The sequence below is a fragment of the Nannospalax galili genome, unplaced genomic scaffold (genome assembly GCF_000622305.1).
Source record: "Nannospalax galili isolate Female #2095 unplaced genomic scaffold, S.galili_v1.0 scaffold64, whole genome shotgun sequence".
Classification (NCBI taxonomy): domain Eukaryota; kingdom Metazoa; phylum Chordata; class Mammalia; order Rodentia; family Spalacidae; genus Nannospalax; species Nannospalax galili.
The window spans coordinates 1,395,658-1,413,075 of NW_008352316.1; the positions used below are offsets into that span (position 1 = coordinate 1,395,658).

The 17,418-nt window shown below is 36.5% G+C and overlaps 1 protein-coding gene across 13 annotated transcripts in view; it reads right to left on the reverse strand.

Moving 5' to 3' along the window:
* Positions 1–17,418, reverse strand: part of Kiaa1109 (KIAA1109 ortholog) — a 249,263-nt gene that overhangs the window by 106,154 nt on the left and 125,691 nt on the right. For all 13 annotated transcript variants that reach the window (XM_029554131.1, XM_029554129.1, XM_029554128.1 and 10 more), the window contains exons 39-46: positions 13,103–13,254; positions 12,526–12,676; positions 12,205–12,357; positions 9,753–9,993; positions 8,251–8,393; positions 3,605–3,824; positions 2,854–3,012; positions 933–1,108 (exon numbers count right to left, since the gene is read on the reverse strand). In XM_029554131.1, coding sequence (XP_029409991.1) covers positions 933–1,108; positions 2,854–3,012; positions 3,605–3,824; positions 8,251–8,393; positions 9,753–9,993; positions 12,205–12,357; positions 12,526–12,676; positions 13,103–13,254 — 1,395 coding nt within the window. The remainder of the gene's footprint in view (positions 1–932; positions 1,109–2,853; positions 3,013–3,604; positions 3,825–8,250; positions 8,394–9,752; positions 9,994–12,204; positions 12,358–12,525; positions 12,677–13,102; positions 13,255–17,418) is intronic.

A 17,418-nucleotide genomic window follows, 5' to 3' on the forward strand; every position in this document is an offset into this window, starting at 1 on the left:
GACTGTGACCAGTGATAGTCATGTATATAGAGATTAGAAATGTACGTGAAAACACCTCAATGTCAATTGCCTTAAAATGAATTTTTCTTTATGAAACTGTGTGTTTTGACAACGAAGTGGAGATCTTTTTTAAACGTTGGAACCTCATTTAATTTTATGTCTTATAGAGTTTATAATGAGTAAAAGATTATATAAGCATAATAATTCATCTGTAAACCTAGAAATGTACAGCCAATTTTGAAAGAGATGTACCCTAGCTCAGAAAAATGTTATTGAATAGGTTAATGCTGTTGTAATGAAATGCTTCTTCTAATTAAAAAAAACCAAAACAAAAAACAACAACAACAAAAAAAAACTAGCATCTCCCAACTGTTCAGTTAGTAAAATCTTACCTTTACATTAAAGGGTGCAGGATGTGACTGAATTTAACTTTCTAATCATGCGACAGTCAATTTTTAAAAAATATTTTTACTTACTCTGTTTTTATTTTTTTATGTATTTGAGCATAGTGCCTACACATATGTGCACCTGTGTCATGCAATGCCTGTGGATGTTGCAAGAAGGTATCAGATCCCTGGAACTGGTGTTATAGATAGTTGCTAGCTGCCAAGTGGGTGCTGGGAATCGAACCAGGGTCTGCTGCAAGAGCAGCCAGTGCTCTTAACTATTAAGCCACCTTTCTAGCCTCAAGACAATTTTTAACATATAACAAAAATATTATATGAAACTTTTAATTAATGATATCCTATTTGCATTCATAATTAATCCATGTACTTTTAAAAGGCTCCTCCTGTTTTACATGAAGGATTTTAGCCCACAGCCACAGAATCAAGATTTCATTTGAACTCCAGGTACCTGAGGCTTGCTGGTTCCTGGTGCTAAACTCTGCTGAAAGAGGTGACATCAGGATTAGGTAAAGCAGGCTAGCTCACCTGTGCATCAGCAAGCTGAACAGCAGGAAACCCTTGGTTAGCTTCTTCCACACCTGCCACATCATCCTGACTAGTGCTGTGCTGAGAATGTGTGCCATCTAGGGTGTTCTGGTCACTAGACAAGACTGTGTTGAAATCTGAGGCTGAGGGTATTGTAGGAAGATTGGGTGCCACACCTAAGAGCAAATTTTCAAAAGTAAAATAAAAATCATTTGGAAATAAAAAGAAAAAAAGATATAGAAGGCAAACTTGAAACCTATGCTGCAGTACCCTTACCAGACCGCTTAAAAGAAGAAAAAAAATGATAGTTGGAGGTTATTTTACAAATGCGACTTATTAATGAAAAATAAAATTAAATATTCAGAAAGCACAGTGATTTTTACATATGTACTAGAACCAGTCTTTCCAAACTTTAAAATTTCATGGCTGGAAAAATCTTTGAAAAGGATCTGATATTCCATCAGCTATGCACTGACAAAATTACCAGACAGAATCAGAAAGCAGATGGAGCAGGGCAAAAGTCACAGGTGTCATCAAATCATACTTATGCTTTCCTGAGAACAAAACTAAAGGAATCTATTGCTTTCTTCAGCACTCCCTTTAACATTTAAGTTCCCAGGCCAAGGACCTACCATGGAGATGGAGTGTTCCATTCTGGCTCTCTCAAATTTAAACTAGTGTCACTCTGCACAACTGTAAAACTGATAGCAGGAAGACATCAAAACTGCAGAATGCCTTCCATTTTCTTCAACCAAGGACCAATGCTAAGAACTGGCATGCAGTTAGAATTCAGATCACCTCCAAACTAAGGGTACCAGCAAGTGAAAGGGCTGACTAAGCAGTTACAATCAACTACTTTTCATAGTTTTGTAATTTCTATCTGAAAATATTTACTTTATTCAAATAGTTGTTTTTGTTTTGGGGGGTCGTTTGTTTGTCTGTTTTGTTTTGAGACAGGGTCTCCCTGGAGCCCCAGCTGGCCTGGAGCTCACTGTACAGACCAGGCTGGGCTCCATTACACAGAGATCCATTTGCTTCTGCCTCCTGAGTGCTGGGACTAAAGGTGTGCCCCACTATACTAGGCTCAAATAGCTGTTTCAAAGATTTTTACTGCTTTCAGTGTCAATATTCTTTCATATATAAAAATATATACTTTTATCTGGGAGTGATGGCATAGACCTTATTACAGCACCTTGAAGGCTGAGGCAAGCAGATCTCTGTGAGGTCAAGGTTAGCCTAGTCTACATAGTGAATTCCAGGACCACTGGAGCTACAGGGAGACCCTGTCTCAAAACAAAACAAAAACAAAAACTACCCACAAAAAGTTAAATATGTATGTATATATATTTTTCCAGGAAAATGATATATACCTATGTATTAGAAAACCTTGAAAAACAGGAAAAGGAAGGGAGGTATACTTAGACTTCTGGTAAATTTTCTGCCAGTTTTCTTATATAGTTCTTTTAAAATTAACACATGTCCCTCACTTGTCTCTCTTCTTGAAGAATCTTACTCAATTGCTCTTATTATCCTTCAGAATTAATTAAATATTTAAGTAACTATTAAGATTCTATGAATAATGGCTATTATGTCTCAGAGGGAGTGAAACAAATTAAAAGTACTTTCTGTAATGTAAGTGTATTACGCTGTAACTACAATTTACATTTTTTTAAAATCTATCTCCGTTTGGTGTGTTGTGAATATTAAACCAGCCACCTAAAATGGAAGTTTCTCAATTGTTTCAGTTCTGTTTCATATTTAACATCACAACACTGAGTGACGGTTCACTGCTTTCTGAAATAGTCCAATTTCAACTAAATAGTAGTTAAATGTTTGACAGTTTAATTATCTTGCAAGAAATAGGATTTTGCTATTACTATGCTATTTAAGACACGTAAGCTAAAAATGACAATTTTAATACCTGTTGGAAGACTGTTATGTCCTGATTTTGTAACAGGAGATTCCTGTACCACACTTCCACGATTACCCACAGCATTTGACATCCAATTATAGAAACTCACAGAGGATGGCTCAGATAGCAAAGGATGCTCAGATAACATGTCAGTGGCCACTGTATTTCCTGAAAACAAATTTACGGAGTACAGAATTACTTGTGTAACAGAAAATGCAACAGATAATGTTATATGGTATCTTTAAACTATGCTACATGATGTCAGTACCTAGATCCAAAGGTGTTAATAAAGTATTAAACTGATTTTTATTATCATAGGGTAATGATTCTGCATTCTTTAGTCTCAACATCACCTAGAAAATATCTAGGTTGGCATTAGTCACCATTAACTTGAAAATGCAAATGAAGGGCATGAAGACCTACAATTTTCCTCTAAAATACTGTCTCAAAAACAAAGTTCACTACAAAAGATTAGCTATGTAACCAAAATATTTAATCAACTTTTTTCTAATTTCCAACAAAAATAAATTTATTTAAAGATTATATTTTTAATTACATGTATAGGTATGTATCTTTGTATGCCTGTGGAGTCCAGAAGAAAGCATCGGATCCCCTGGAGCTGTTACAGGTAAATTGCTTGATATGTGTTGGGAACTGAACTGGTAACCTCTGTTAAGAGCAGCATGCGTGCTTAACTGCTGAGTCATCTCGCCAGCCCCATTAAAAGTAAATTTACACTTATCAAGTGTAAGGGAAGTACCTGTTCTCGTTAAGGAGCTACTTTTTACAGCGGCACTACTTCTCTGAGGAGTGCCTTCCAGAAGGTTGTGCAGACTCGGGAAGCTTCCAGTCAGGTAGCTGAGAAGGCTCTCCTTCCTTGGACTCTCCTTTACTGGCATCCCAGCACGTCCAACATGCACCGGAGAATCTGTAGCTGTGTCTCCACTAGTGTAACTCAGAGAATGATATGGATGAATGCCCTACAAAATGAACAAGGCAGGGTTCCTGACACATACAAAATGACTGATGATGATTACAACCACCAGGACAGCTGCTGTTGCTGCTAGCTATTCTGCCCATTAATACTCACAATGACTATGTCTGCTAGGATTACACTAAGTTTCAAATGTAAAAGAAGTATGTTCTACAGCTCTACAGTGCAATACTAAGGACCATTCTCATTATATTGAAGTATAATCTTTATTATAAGAATGAATTACTAATTTGCTCCTAAAGCTGAAGAGGGAATCATAGAACAGCATATCAAACAGAACATAGGAAATAAAATGCTGGTTAGTATCTAGCGGACCAGTAGACAGGGCATCAGAACTTTATGAGTGTTTGCAGAGGTGTTAAGAATATTCCCATGACTACTAAAGAATAAAAAATAGTGGCCTGAAGTACTTCTGTCACCTGTTACTTCTCAAACCAGCAACCTGATACCCAGAAACAGTCTTCCTTATACACACATTTCCTTGAAAAATTAATAGTTATATACACGGAAAACCTGTAACATGACTACTGACAGCATCAAAAGTAAGGTCTTGGTCCCAAGCCAAGCATAGTGGTGTTACACATCTATAATCCCTGTAATCAGGAAGCTGAGGCAGGAGCACTGCCATGAGTTCTAGGTCAGCCTAGTCTACATAATAAATTCCAGGTGAGCCAAGGGTGAGTGGGTGGTGGTGGTGGTGGTGTGTGTGTATCAAGACCTTTATTAAAAAATGAACAAGCAAAAAATAAATCAGACCAATCAAAACACACACAGAAATAAACATTAAAAAACACCAAACAAAATAAAGACAAACCACCAACACCAAAACTAAAGAAAGAAGGGCTGTCTTCATGTAGCAGCCTTCCCTGCACTTTCTCACTGGAGGTGAGCAAAGGTTCCTGAGGTGTTAGCAAGAAGCACAAAGATCTGATGTTCTCACATGCTCTCACTTAGGTGGGGGAAAGGAAGGAGGCATATGGTTGAAGGAGGTAAAGAGCACTTAAACCATTCTAAACACTTGTCATGCAAATAATAACTTATTTAACACCTAATAAGTTCTTCAAAGTAGGTGATTAATTTTGTCTCACAAAAGAAAAATCACTTCTATAAATAATCAAGCATGGAAAAAATCAGATTTTTAAACTATTTGCCTGAGTTCTACCCCCAAATTCTTGATACCTTACTCTTTGTTGGTTTTGACTGTCAACTTGACATAGCCTACAATCACCTGGGAGGAGAGTCTTAATGAGGAATTGTAAAGATTGGGTTGGCTTATGGCTATGTCTTGATTACTGATTGATGTGGGAAGACCCAGCCTGTTGGTGGTGGCATCAGCCCGTTGGGGTTCCTGAACGGTGTAAGACAGTGAGAAAGCTAGCTGAGAGCAAGCAATCAAGGATGCATACAGTGACAAGCCACTTGAGTTCCTGATTTGACTTTCCAGAAAGGATAGGCTGTAACTTGGAATTTTAATAGACTTTTTCCTCCCCTATGTTGCTTTTTGTCATAGCAACAGGAATGAGACTATAACAATAACCCTTCTAGTACTTTGAAAATAATAATAATAATAAATTAAAAAATAATAAAACCTCTGTGTTAAGATATGATTCTCTGGAGAACAGTAAAATTTTAGCAATTCTTCAATGAGAAAGGAAAAAGTAAAGAAATGGGGCTGGAGTGGTGGCTCAGCAGCTAACAGCACCAACTGCTCTTGCAGAGAAGCTGGGTTCGAGTCCCAGCACCCACATGCTGGCTACGAACCATTCTTAACTTCAGTTCCAGGGGAATCCGAAGCCCTCTTCGACACGGGTGCACTCACATACATGCAGGCAATACACTCATACACATAAAATAAAAATAATAAATTAAGTAAAAAAAGAAAAGGTAAAGGATTTTGCAATGTCTGTTTTGTCATATCTAAGATTATAATTTTGGATCAATTTAAAGTATAACAGAAAAACACAAACAAAAAGATCTCAGAAAGCAGAGATCAGAGCTGGGGAGATGGCTCAGCCTGTAAAGAGTTTACCCCAAAAAGCAGAGATCTGAAACATACTTGTAATTTTATGAAAAAAAAATTTTTTTTTTTGTCTTTTTGAGATAGGGCCTCCCTGTAGTCCCAGCTGTCCTGGAACTCACTATGTAGACCACACTGGCCTTGAATTCACAGAGATCCACCTGCCTCTGCCTCCCTAGTGCTGGGATTAAAGGCTTGTACCACCACGCCCGGCTTTATTAAATTTTTTACAATTTATTTTTAATTTATGAGTGTTTTGTATGCATGTATAGAAATGCACCTGTGCATGCAACATCCACCAAGGCTGGAAGAGGGTGTCAGATACCCTGGAGCTGAGTTATGGATGGCTGTTAGCTACCACATGGGTGCTGGAAAATGAACCTGGGTCCTCTGCAAGAGCAGCCAGTGCTCTTAACCACTGAACTATCTCTCCAGTCTCACATTTGGAATTTTAATTTTTGGAGGCCTTTCATAATTTATAAATAAAGACTATTCATTTTTTTTCTGAAACATAACAATATTATTAGCAACATACCCAAATATGACATTGTCAATTGGGAGGGAAAAATGTGGGCAAGATTAAGAGATTAAGAAAATAAAGTCTCCAGCAGTCTTACTGTGCAAGTAGAATATGTCCAATAATACAGCAATCAATTACTGAATGTTTAAAATTAACATATTTAACTGAATATTTAATTAAAAAGGCATATTTACACAGAATAAAAACTTCAAAAGCAAGAAAGCTTCAAAAGAAAGTTCTGTGTTCTAAACTTCTAGATCGCTTCTTCTTCAGAGGCTTTCTTGTTTCTTATCTACCTCCCTAAATTACACACACACACACACACACACACACACACACACACACACACCCCCTATCATTTACTGTTAATTTGATCCATGCTACTCTGGTGATGTCCACACCTGCTCACAGATTTCCTTCCTCAAGGATTCAAAGTAGGCATCTATACCAACACACATAACTTATCAGTTCTCCAAGGTTTAATTCATTATTTACCCACTATAAATAGTGTTGCCAATTAATGTTCTAGAAATTGTCTGGTCATTTATGATCATTTATAGAATGACTAGGCCTGGACATTAAAAGGCATCTTGTTTTAAATTTTGACACATACTTGCCACTATCCTTCAAAAAAAGTAGCAACAATACAATATACAATATGAAGAGAACTGTTTTCTTAGATTTTTACCTATAATGTACAATATCAAAAGTTTTAGTATTCAATCTGATAGGTAAAAATGGAAATATTTTATTTTACATTTAGCTAGAAGAAAATATATCTTCTTGTGCATACATATTTTTGTGACCTATTTTTATCTTTTCTTCTACTTGGGCTTTTTCTTAGTGATTAGAACAAGATTTTTGTTGTTCTCTGTATTAGGATATTAGCCCTTTTTTCATGTATTTTTCTGTTTTACTTAATTTTTATTTAGAAATTTCATATTTCAATATTGTCAAAATTCTTTATCTTAGGGATTATAAGTATCAATGTAAGACTTTGAAAGTAAAGCCATTAAGTGTTGCTTTCAGTTCTTAGAAAGCAAACTAGCAAAAGAAATAACCTGTAACAACATAAATTATTAAGTGCTAGATATTCTTTTTGTTCCACTTTATAAATGAAAAAAGTGACACCCAATGTACTTCAAAACTTTTCTTGTCACAGAGCAAGATTCAAATGAAGGGTATGGTTCCCAAGTGCTCTTCTACTCACTTGGCTACATTACTATATTGTTCCTCTTATGAAGCATATATTAAATTTGTAAATTAAGGCCATATAAATATATGGCCATACGTGTGTATGTGTGTGTGTGTGTGTGTGTAGTAAATACATATCTTATATTTACAATGCACTGTCAAAAAGCCCTCAGCAAAATCATAACAGGGATGGAGAGATGGTTCAGCAGTTAAGAGCACTGGCTGCTCTTGCAGGAAACCCAGGTTCAAATCCCAGCACCTACATGGCAGCTAACAACAGTCTATAACTCCAGTTCCAGGGGATCTGAAACCACCCTCTGGCCTCCGTTGGCACTGCATAACATGGGTGCACTTACATACACGCAGGAAATACACTCATACACATAAAATAAAAGTAAATTTTAAAAAAAGCTGTAAATGACAGGATTATCAACATTTTCAAATTTGGATGTTATGTAGCATGGTAATAAAGAGCATTGTGGTTTGGTAGAATAGTGTTTAAGTATCAATTATAGATGATACAATTTTCAAGGAAATATATAAATTAAAATGTATATACTAATCAAATTATTCCAACATAAAAAACTATGAGCATTTACGGTGGTCATTTAATATACTTTAATATTGAAACAAAAAAATTTAAGTTACCTCTTAAAGTTTTAAACTCTAGCCAAAATATACCTTTATTTTTAATGCAGAGTCACTGTGGGTGTGAGTTTTAGAAAGTTTCCTCATTATCTCAGCTCCAGTGACAGGTCCAGAGTTCCCAGGTGGTGGGCGGTTAGCTGTTCCTTCTAGCAGCATTGTGTGTTCACTGACTGTGGCTGAAACAATTTAAAATGAGTTATGCATTATTACACATTTTCTTGAAACATCAACCAACATTCTGGTTTGTATAATTATAATCTATTTTCATGATCTGAAAAGTTGTAAGATATTTTAATAATATTTACACTTTTCTTTCCTTTTTCCTCAACCGTAATCTGCTCACTCACCCAAAGGAATAAATTACTACTATTCAATCTCTTACATAGTCCATGTAAATTATATAGGAATTAGAAACCAATTCAACCACCCTCTAGATTGTACAGAATTCTGTAAATGAACACCCACTCTGCACTTGTCCTTTACAACATCTATGCATTACTCAAATTCTGGAAAGTAAAAAAAAATCCAGCCTAATTCTTAAAACATTTATCTATTAAAAGTTCTGAAAGCTCTAATTTTAGTACCACTCCCACAGTACTCTTAAATTTTTCAAACTATTGCAAGATAATCTAGCATCACAGTAAGAATTAACCTTTGCCAAAGAATTAAAATATGTATATACATTTCAGAAAGACATCGTAACCATGTTGAGACTCAACCATTTCATTAAAAGAGTTATAGGCTCGGCATAGGTCCCAAATTTACATAAGGATATAATACACAAGCAATAAGCTAAAACTCATTTAAAAATAAGTTCTAGGTGGACTGAGACTAGGGAGACCCTCTCAAAAAAACAAAAACAAAAACAAAAAAATCAACAAAACAAAAAATCGGTAAATGAGCAAAAATAATTTTAAAAAGGTAGGTTTTATTTATGGGGGTTTTGTTTTAAATACTTGGCTATACAACGCTATCTTTGTATTGGACAGATTTGTCTACTGTATTTCACAATATCAAAAGTATAAAATCCAGTCAGTAAAAAGATTCCAAAGTAGGGGGCTGGCTCTGTGGTTAAGAGCAGTGGCTGCTCCTCCAGAGGACATGGATTTGGTTCCCAGTACCCAAATGGCAGCTAACTACCACCTATAACTCCAGTTCTAGGGGATACGATGCCCCTCTTCTGGCCTCCACAGGCATCATATGATACAGGTACGCTTATATACATGCAGGTAGAATGCTCATATACATAAAACAAAAACAAATAAATTAAAAGAATCCAAAGTAATGAATTTGGATTAATAAAATTCACACTTGTATAATTAAACCACAGTATTTTAAAATTTGGGACAAAAATTATTAAAATTATTTTAAGTACCTTGTGATTAAGAATGCAACAGTTAGGAAAAGGGTCTTGATGGGTATATTTTAAATAGGCATGTTATTGATATAAATCTATATTTCCTCAAGATGCACTTACCTGAACAAAAACCACAGTGATTATGCTAAGGAAAGAAAGCACCCTAAGCTAAAGTTACCTGCGTCAAACTCAAACTCTGCTCCATCAGCACTGGTGTCACTTTGAAGACCACCTCCATTGTCCAGACCAAGTCCATCTTCAGGTTCATGGTCCACAGCAACTGGAGGTTTTAGTGGCTGAGCTGGTCTGTGTAAGCTAACTCCCTTAAAGGCAGGTGTCACCACAATGAATTTCATCCACTGCCTTGCCAAAGCAACTAAACCTTTCTTTAAAGTTACCAAAGCAGGAAGTCCATCACTCTGTAATGATGACAACTTGTAAGTAAACTATAGTAAGTTATCATTTAAATGTTTTGTAAAGCTTTACTCATTTAAATCTTAAAAATGCCCATTTAGAGATAAAGAAAGTAACACTGAAATAATTTGCCCTCCATCACCCCAACTTCCCAGTTGACTAGAACCTGCTATCCCTCCACATAGTCTGACATGACTCTCAAGGTTTCATGTGTTAGAAGCTAGGTTCCCAGTATGGCAGCATCTGAAATGTGGCAGAAGCTGTGAAAGGTGTACCCCAAAGGTGATCACTAGAGACAATGGTCTCAGAATGCATTACTGCAGTTCTGCTGGGATGTTCTGCTGGGATCTGGTTAGGTTTTGCTGGGCTGTTATAAAAGAGCAAGACTCGTCCTTCCCTGGTCTCTGGCTTCCTGTCTTGCCAGGTGATCTCTCCCTCTCACTTATACGCCTACCACAAGGCCATTGCCAAGGGCTTCTCATCCTCACCAGAGCCACACTGATGCTAGTGTCATGCCCTGGGACCTTGAGAACTGTGGAAACATCTTTTCTTCATAAATTATCAGCCCTGGGTATTTCATCATCATAAGAGAAAATAGACTGATACAGAACCCGAACTAAATATAGCATTGTATATTTCTGTCATAAAACACCATAGCAGCTTCAGGTGAATATAACATCAAATATGGGATATATAAAATTGGGTTTTGTTGTTTTTGTTACTGTTTTTTTTTTTTTTTTTTTTTTTTTTTTTTTTTTGAGACAAAGTCTTTCTGCAGTTCCATCAGGCCAGGAACTCACTATGTAGACCAGAATGGCCTCAATCACACAAAGATCTGTCTGTCTCTGCCTCTCCAAGTGCTGGGATTAAAGGAGCATGCCACCACACAGGGCTCAAAATTGATACTTTTTTTTAAAGAAGCATTTAATCCACTTTTACTTTTCTAACCCAAATGAAGATTCATAATTTTAAGCTTCTTGGAAGATTCACTAAGCTGAAAGGAAATAAAATTATTCACTTCAAAGATTAGCTATCATCACTACCATTAAGCATTAAAATAAATTGCTGCAAATTAAATGCTGGTCATAAATGGATTTGTAATATTCCTGAAAGTTAAATGTATTATCAGTAATAATATACAGTTTAAAATACATTTACCATAATGATGATGATTACAAGAATGTAACTTTTGGCTACTTTCCTACCACAGCTGCAACCTGAAGAGAAAATTGTAATTCTCTCTTCTCCATAATTCCTCACATTAGGACAAATGGTTAATTAGGCCAAAGAGCACCATTTACAAGGGGGCAGGGATCAGCCCATCCACTTTCTGAAGAACATCAGGCCTGCCCTTTCCTGCTTAGACCCAAGGGCCATCTTGTTCCTCTTCCTTTCACAGGGAAAATATATGTGGTAGGGCATCATCCATAGTAAATTCCAGCAATTTTCTCTGCTCTAACTTCTCTGACCATAACTAAAATGGGTAAGTAAGGCTTGCACTGTGCAACTCACAATCTTCATAGTAGGAAGTGCTATGCCAGTCTCGGGACTAAGTATCTTTTAAAAATCCACAACTTACCAAAGAGTCTTCATTTGTGTGGCCAAAGGTTTGGCTGGTCATTAATAATACTGGTACAGTGATATCTAATTTGAGTAAATACTTTGTGTATGCTCTACTTCCTAGAAGTCTGGAGAATACAAGTGATGTTATCAAAATCTTAAAATCCTAATCATGATTTTCTGGTTTTCTAGGGGTAGGGATGAATTCTGCCATTATATATTCTCCTCTTTATGATTAATCAGTTTATTTTTATTAAACCACTATGTGAAGTTTGACTTTAGGGATTACTTTCTATCTTGAAATTTATTCTTTTAAACTTCTAAGACAGCTGTCTCAGTTCTTGACTTCCCTTCTCAACATTTGCTGTAGCTCTATCCAACCTCCCTATCTTCTGTGATGCTTGGCATTTTTCAGAATTCCATCCTTAACAAGTTTCTCACTCAACAGATCATTCTGAGAAGCTCATTCACAACCACAGCTTCTAACACCTTTGTGCTGGCAACTCCTACATGTTGGCCACCCCCATCTGAGCACAATACTGTCTATTGACCTGTATTTCTAACCACATTTCTCCTTTAGACATCCCCCTGGGATCTCAACTTGTACATAAGTATTCCTGCTACAGAACAGTGGCCTCCTTCAAGTTCATACTCACCATTGTGGCATCATCAATGATAGAGTAATTTGCTTGGTGCAGGTAGTGGTGTAGAATATTACATAGTAAACATGAAGGATTTTCTTGGAGAAAGCGGGCAACTTTTGTAAGTCTGTTGTATTTACTTCTTAGCGGAAAGTGTACACTTTTATTCTGAAACCATACAAAAGATTTAGAATGATATGTATGAAAAATCCTACAATCAAAGATATCAAGTAATTAAGAACTTTCAGATCTGGTATCTTCCAACAATTATTAATAGTAAAGGATCATGTTCAGTAATAAAGTATGTCTGGTACCTTATATGACTAAAAGACACACCTCTAATGCTTCTGTCATTATGCATCCCATAACGGCACAAATTCTCAAGGTGCCCTCGGTTTCTAATTTGTTTAAAGATGACTTGAGTTGATCGATGGGAACCAGCCATGCACCAACACCTGGGGTTGCAGTGCTTAAAAGGTTCAGCTGCCTTTTAAAACAAATTTTTTTTAAATGTAAGAATAACTGTCAAACTTTGTATTTCAAACAATCTTGCACAACACTTACTCCTATTTTACTTAAGTAAAGTTCCCTTCCTTTTAATCACTGGTGAATTATGAAAATATAAATAAGAAATATTAGAAATGGACATTCCAAACAGAAGAGGGGGAAAAGTATGACAGAAATGAAAAGAAACACAACTAAATACTAGGAAAGAAATTGGATACAGAGTAATGTCTACAGAAAGTGCCCAGTGGGAAAAATGGAAGGTGTGACAATCTTAGTACTCACAGGATATTAGATATGTCAGAAAAATAATTCACTAAATTCATGAAACAAAATAATATGGTATTTGAAATTAGGAGGAAGTTATTAACAGACAAAATTACACTTTAATTCCCTTTTTTCTTTTCACCTAGAAAATGCATGTGTAGGAGATCTCACATTGGTGGGAGCTGCAAAACTAAACCAAATTTCTTTAATGGTTAACTTCATGCTACATGAATCTGGAGGCGGAGGCATTAGAGGTAGATCTTTTTTCAAATCGTCAGATTCGACTCCTTCATCCTATATAAAATAAAAAGTCAAAAAGTTAATAATATATAACCATCAACACAGGTTTACTAGTGTTTTAAGCGTAATACCTTTTGGTCCATCAGACTTAACAGGCAATACCTTTACATAAAACCTTGAACTGCAACTCTTGCTCAACACAACCTTTTGCTGATTCTGAGAAGTCTATGGATCCTTGAAGGTTCTAAGGAATAGTCTTAAAACTCGGTTATACTACACTATAAATCAGAAGACCTAGAACTAAAGGGTTTTAGTTGATTATATCATTCAACCACATTTGCTTAGATAGTGATTTACTTTTTTCCAGACAAAGAAATTAAGACAAAGAGATCTTGTCTACTAGAGAATGGGCAACAGGTTAGAGAATGGGTAACACAATTAAGGTCTGCTGCTACCTACTGCAATCTACTTTTCATTTGATTTTGAGAGTATTTTTAACTTCCAAATAAAGTACCATACGAAATAATTCTGTATACATTCAAATAATTAATACCTTAAAATAAAAACCTTAGTGATTTTATTCACTAGTAATCTGATTCTGTATTGAGTAACACTTCTGAAATGTACAATCATCACTCTTCTGAATGGAAGAACACACTATTGAAAAAGCAAAGTCCTCTGTATTGTATCCACTTAGAAGTCACTTTACATATTGCTTGTTAAGGAAAGAAAAGCTTGTGTGGCAGTTCATGCCTCTAATTTTAGCACCGAAGAGGCTGAAGATTATGAGTTTGGTCAAACTGAGCTACCTACACAGTGAGTTTTAGACCACCTTGGGCTAGGTAACATATCCTGTCTCAAAACAACAACAACAACAACAACAACAACAACAAAAAAAAACCCCACAAAACAATGGCATTTTTGTGCCATGAGCAGAAATGAAGAGTATCCTCAGAATTTGACTATCTCACGAGTAATTATATTAGTCATTAAAAGTAAGTGTTCAATCTCTTCTAAAATCTGCCAAGTTCCAAATAAATGACTTATTTTTTATAAATGTGGCAGGGAAATCCAGTCTGATCTTGAAGAGAGACTAGTTACCTGAGTTGTTTTTAGTGGTAGTGTTCAGAATTACTAAAGTATCTCAAGATAGACTGCTGCCTTAGATCCCACTAGGAATTTATATAATACGCAGAATACACACCTATTATTGAAAAGTTTTTCTTTACATTTTTTCATTTATTTGTGTGTGTGTGTGTGTGTGTGTGTGTGTGTGTGTGTGTGTGATGCAAAAGCCCTCAGAGGCCAGAAAAGGGTGCCAGAAACTCTAGAACTGGAATTACAGACAGTTGTTAGCAGATAGATGGGTGATGGGAATTGAACCTGTGTTCTCTGGAAAAGAAGCCAGTGTTCTTAACAGCTGAGTCATCTCTCCAGCCCCACTCCCCTTTTTCGATTTAAAAAATATATAACACAGTGAAAGGAAATTTTTTTCATTTCCTTTTTCTGTTTTTTTTTTTTTTTTTTTTTTTTTTTTGTCATTTAACCCAGGTAATCCAGCTGGCCAGAGTCTCACTATGTAGGCCAGGCTCACCTTGATCTCACAGAGAACTGCCTGCTTCTTACTTTTCTTTTAAAACAAACTCACTCTACCACTGGGGAGAGTTCAGTAGTTGAACGCTTGCATAGCGTGTTACAGGGCCCTGAGTTTGACCCTCAGTATCACAAAGCATAGAAATAAAAACTGAAATTTGGATTCCTTAAATACATCTTGCCCCATGGGTTTCAGGCCAAGGAGCTGTGAGCCAAGTATCTGGATATATAAAGATGCAGAACTTGAAATGTGAAGGGGGAACAAAAGGAGGCTTATATATAATAATTATAGAAATGTTCAAGTTGAAGCAAATGATTTCACTTGTGGAGCCATGACACACTTCAATGTCATGCATAAATGGCATGGAACACAGTTCAGGAGTTCTGTGAAGAAGATAGGAAAGAATGCCACTACATAATGGAATTTGCAGTGCATCAAGGAGTAGACAACAGCAAGAAATTAGTGCCAACAACAGAACCTCCAGGGAACACTCACATTTGAAGAGAAATAATTCCATAAAGAACCAGGCCAATAAAACAGAGAACCTGAATGAAATAATATTAGGGAATCTAAGGACTTCTAACATGAGCATAGTATCTGGAGGAAAAACCCTTAAAATTCTGTCAAGTGTTTTAATAGTAGAAGAAAGAATGCTGAACCAACTCTTGTTTCAGTGAGTAGCCAAGATATGTCTTGATTTTCTTTATTAAAATGCTAATCTTTCCCAAATACTTCTAAAGGGCTAACTCTTAAATTTTACTGATTATTATTGTGTGCAGATGTGTGCATGATATCTGTGCATGGGTGCGTGTACCATGATCCATATGTGGAGGTCAGAGGACAGCTATGGAATCAGTTCTCTCCTTTTACCTTGGGATCAAATTCAGGTCACCAGGCTTGCATGGCAAATGCTGAGCCATCTGGATATTGTGGAAATTGATGAACTCAAACTATGTATCAAATAAAAATTAATTCCCATGGGCTGGAAAGATGGCTCAAGGGGAGCACTTCCTCAGCAAACATGATAACATGAGTTTGGATTATCAGAACCCATATAAAAAGCCAGGGGTAACATAAGCATCTATAATTCTAGCACAAGTCTATAGCAAAATGGGAGGTAGAGAAAGAAGAATCGGCAGCAGCTCGAAGGCCAGTTAGCCTGATGTACACAGCAGCAAAGATACCTGTCTGAAAAAGGCAGAAAGAACTGACCTCCACATGCTGTGTGCTGAAGCATGCATGTGCCCAGACCCGCACCTGTAAACACAAACTCATCTTTCTCTCACATACAGAAACAAAGATAAATGAATAAATCCCCAGGATCCTAGGGTTCAGAGGTGATTATAACCATGAATATTGGGTGCCCAAGATAATAGTTCTTTTTTTATTTTTAATATATTTATTATTATATGTGTATGAGTGTACTGTCTGCATGTATGAGAGTGTACTGTGTTGTGCAATGCCTCTGGAGGTCAGAAGGGGGTGTCAGATTTTCCCTGGAACTACAGTTACAGATAGTTGTTAGCTGCCATGTGGTAGTGCTAGGAATCAAACCCGGGTCTCCTGCAAGAACAGCCAGTCTCTCAAAACTGCTGAGGGATCTCTCCAGTTCCTTTAAAAATTTATTTTATGTGTATGAGTGTTTTACCTGCATGTTCCCATGTCATGCAGTGTCCACAGAGGCCAGAAGAGGGCATCAGATCCCCTTGAACTGGAGTTTCAGATGGCTATTAGCTGCCATGTGTGTGCTGGAAACAAAACCTGGGTCCTCTGCAGGAGCAGCCAGTGCTCTTAACCACTGAGCTATCTCTTCAGCCTCCCATGATACATTTCTTAATTGAAGAGTTTTTTCTTTGGAGGTTTTTAGTTTACTTTAATGGGAGTAATTTCTAAATCATCAGAAGTTCCTATTTTATGGACACACTTACTAAATCCTTGCTGTGTACTAGGCACTGAGTAAAATTTTTCATGGGTACTGTCTCCTTCACTCTTCAGTCTCTGGAGGCAATGGACTCACTGTACTCCTGTTACAGGTGAAGACAGGGAAGAAGCTAAAGAAATTTGCTTCCCAAGGTCACCAAGCATCAGCGGCCCAACTTTTCCACAAAATAGAATTTTGAAAATTTTTGTTGATATCATATCCACCACCATGAAATTCTACTACAATAAAAATAATAAATGAAGGGCTTGAGAGATGGCTCAGTGGTTAAAAGCATTGGCTGTTCTTGCAGAGGACCCAGGTTCGAATCTCGGAACCCACATGGTGGGTAACAACTGCCCATAACTCTAGTTCCAGGGGATCTGATGCCCTCTTCCGTCCTCTGTGTGCACTGCACCACATGGGTGGACGTACATAACATGCAGGCATTATACTCATATACATAAAATAAAATAAAATAATTGAATATAAGTTACTTAGAACTGTATCTAAAATAAGCAGCTATTGATGAAAATACAACTTACATAAAATATCATCAATAACAAAATAAGTATTAAAAATGGCTTCTGCTAAAATTCATCAAAACACACAAGGCCTAATTTTCTTAAATTCTATTAATTCACTAATTTAACAAATGCTTATTAAGTGTTGAACATGAGCAGGGTATTACGCTAAGTATTATGAT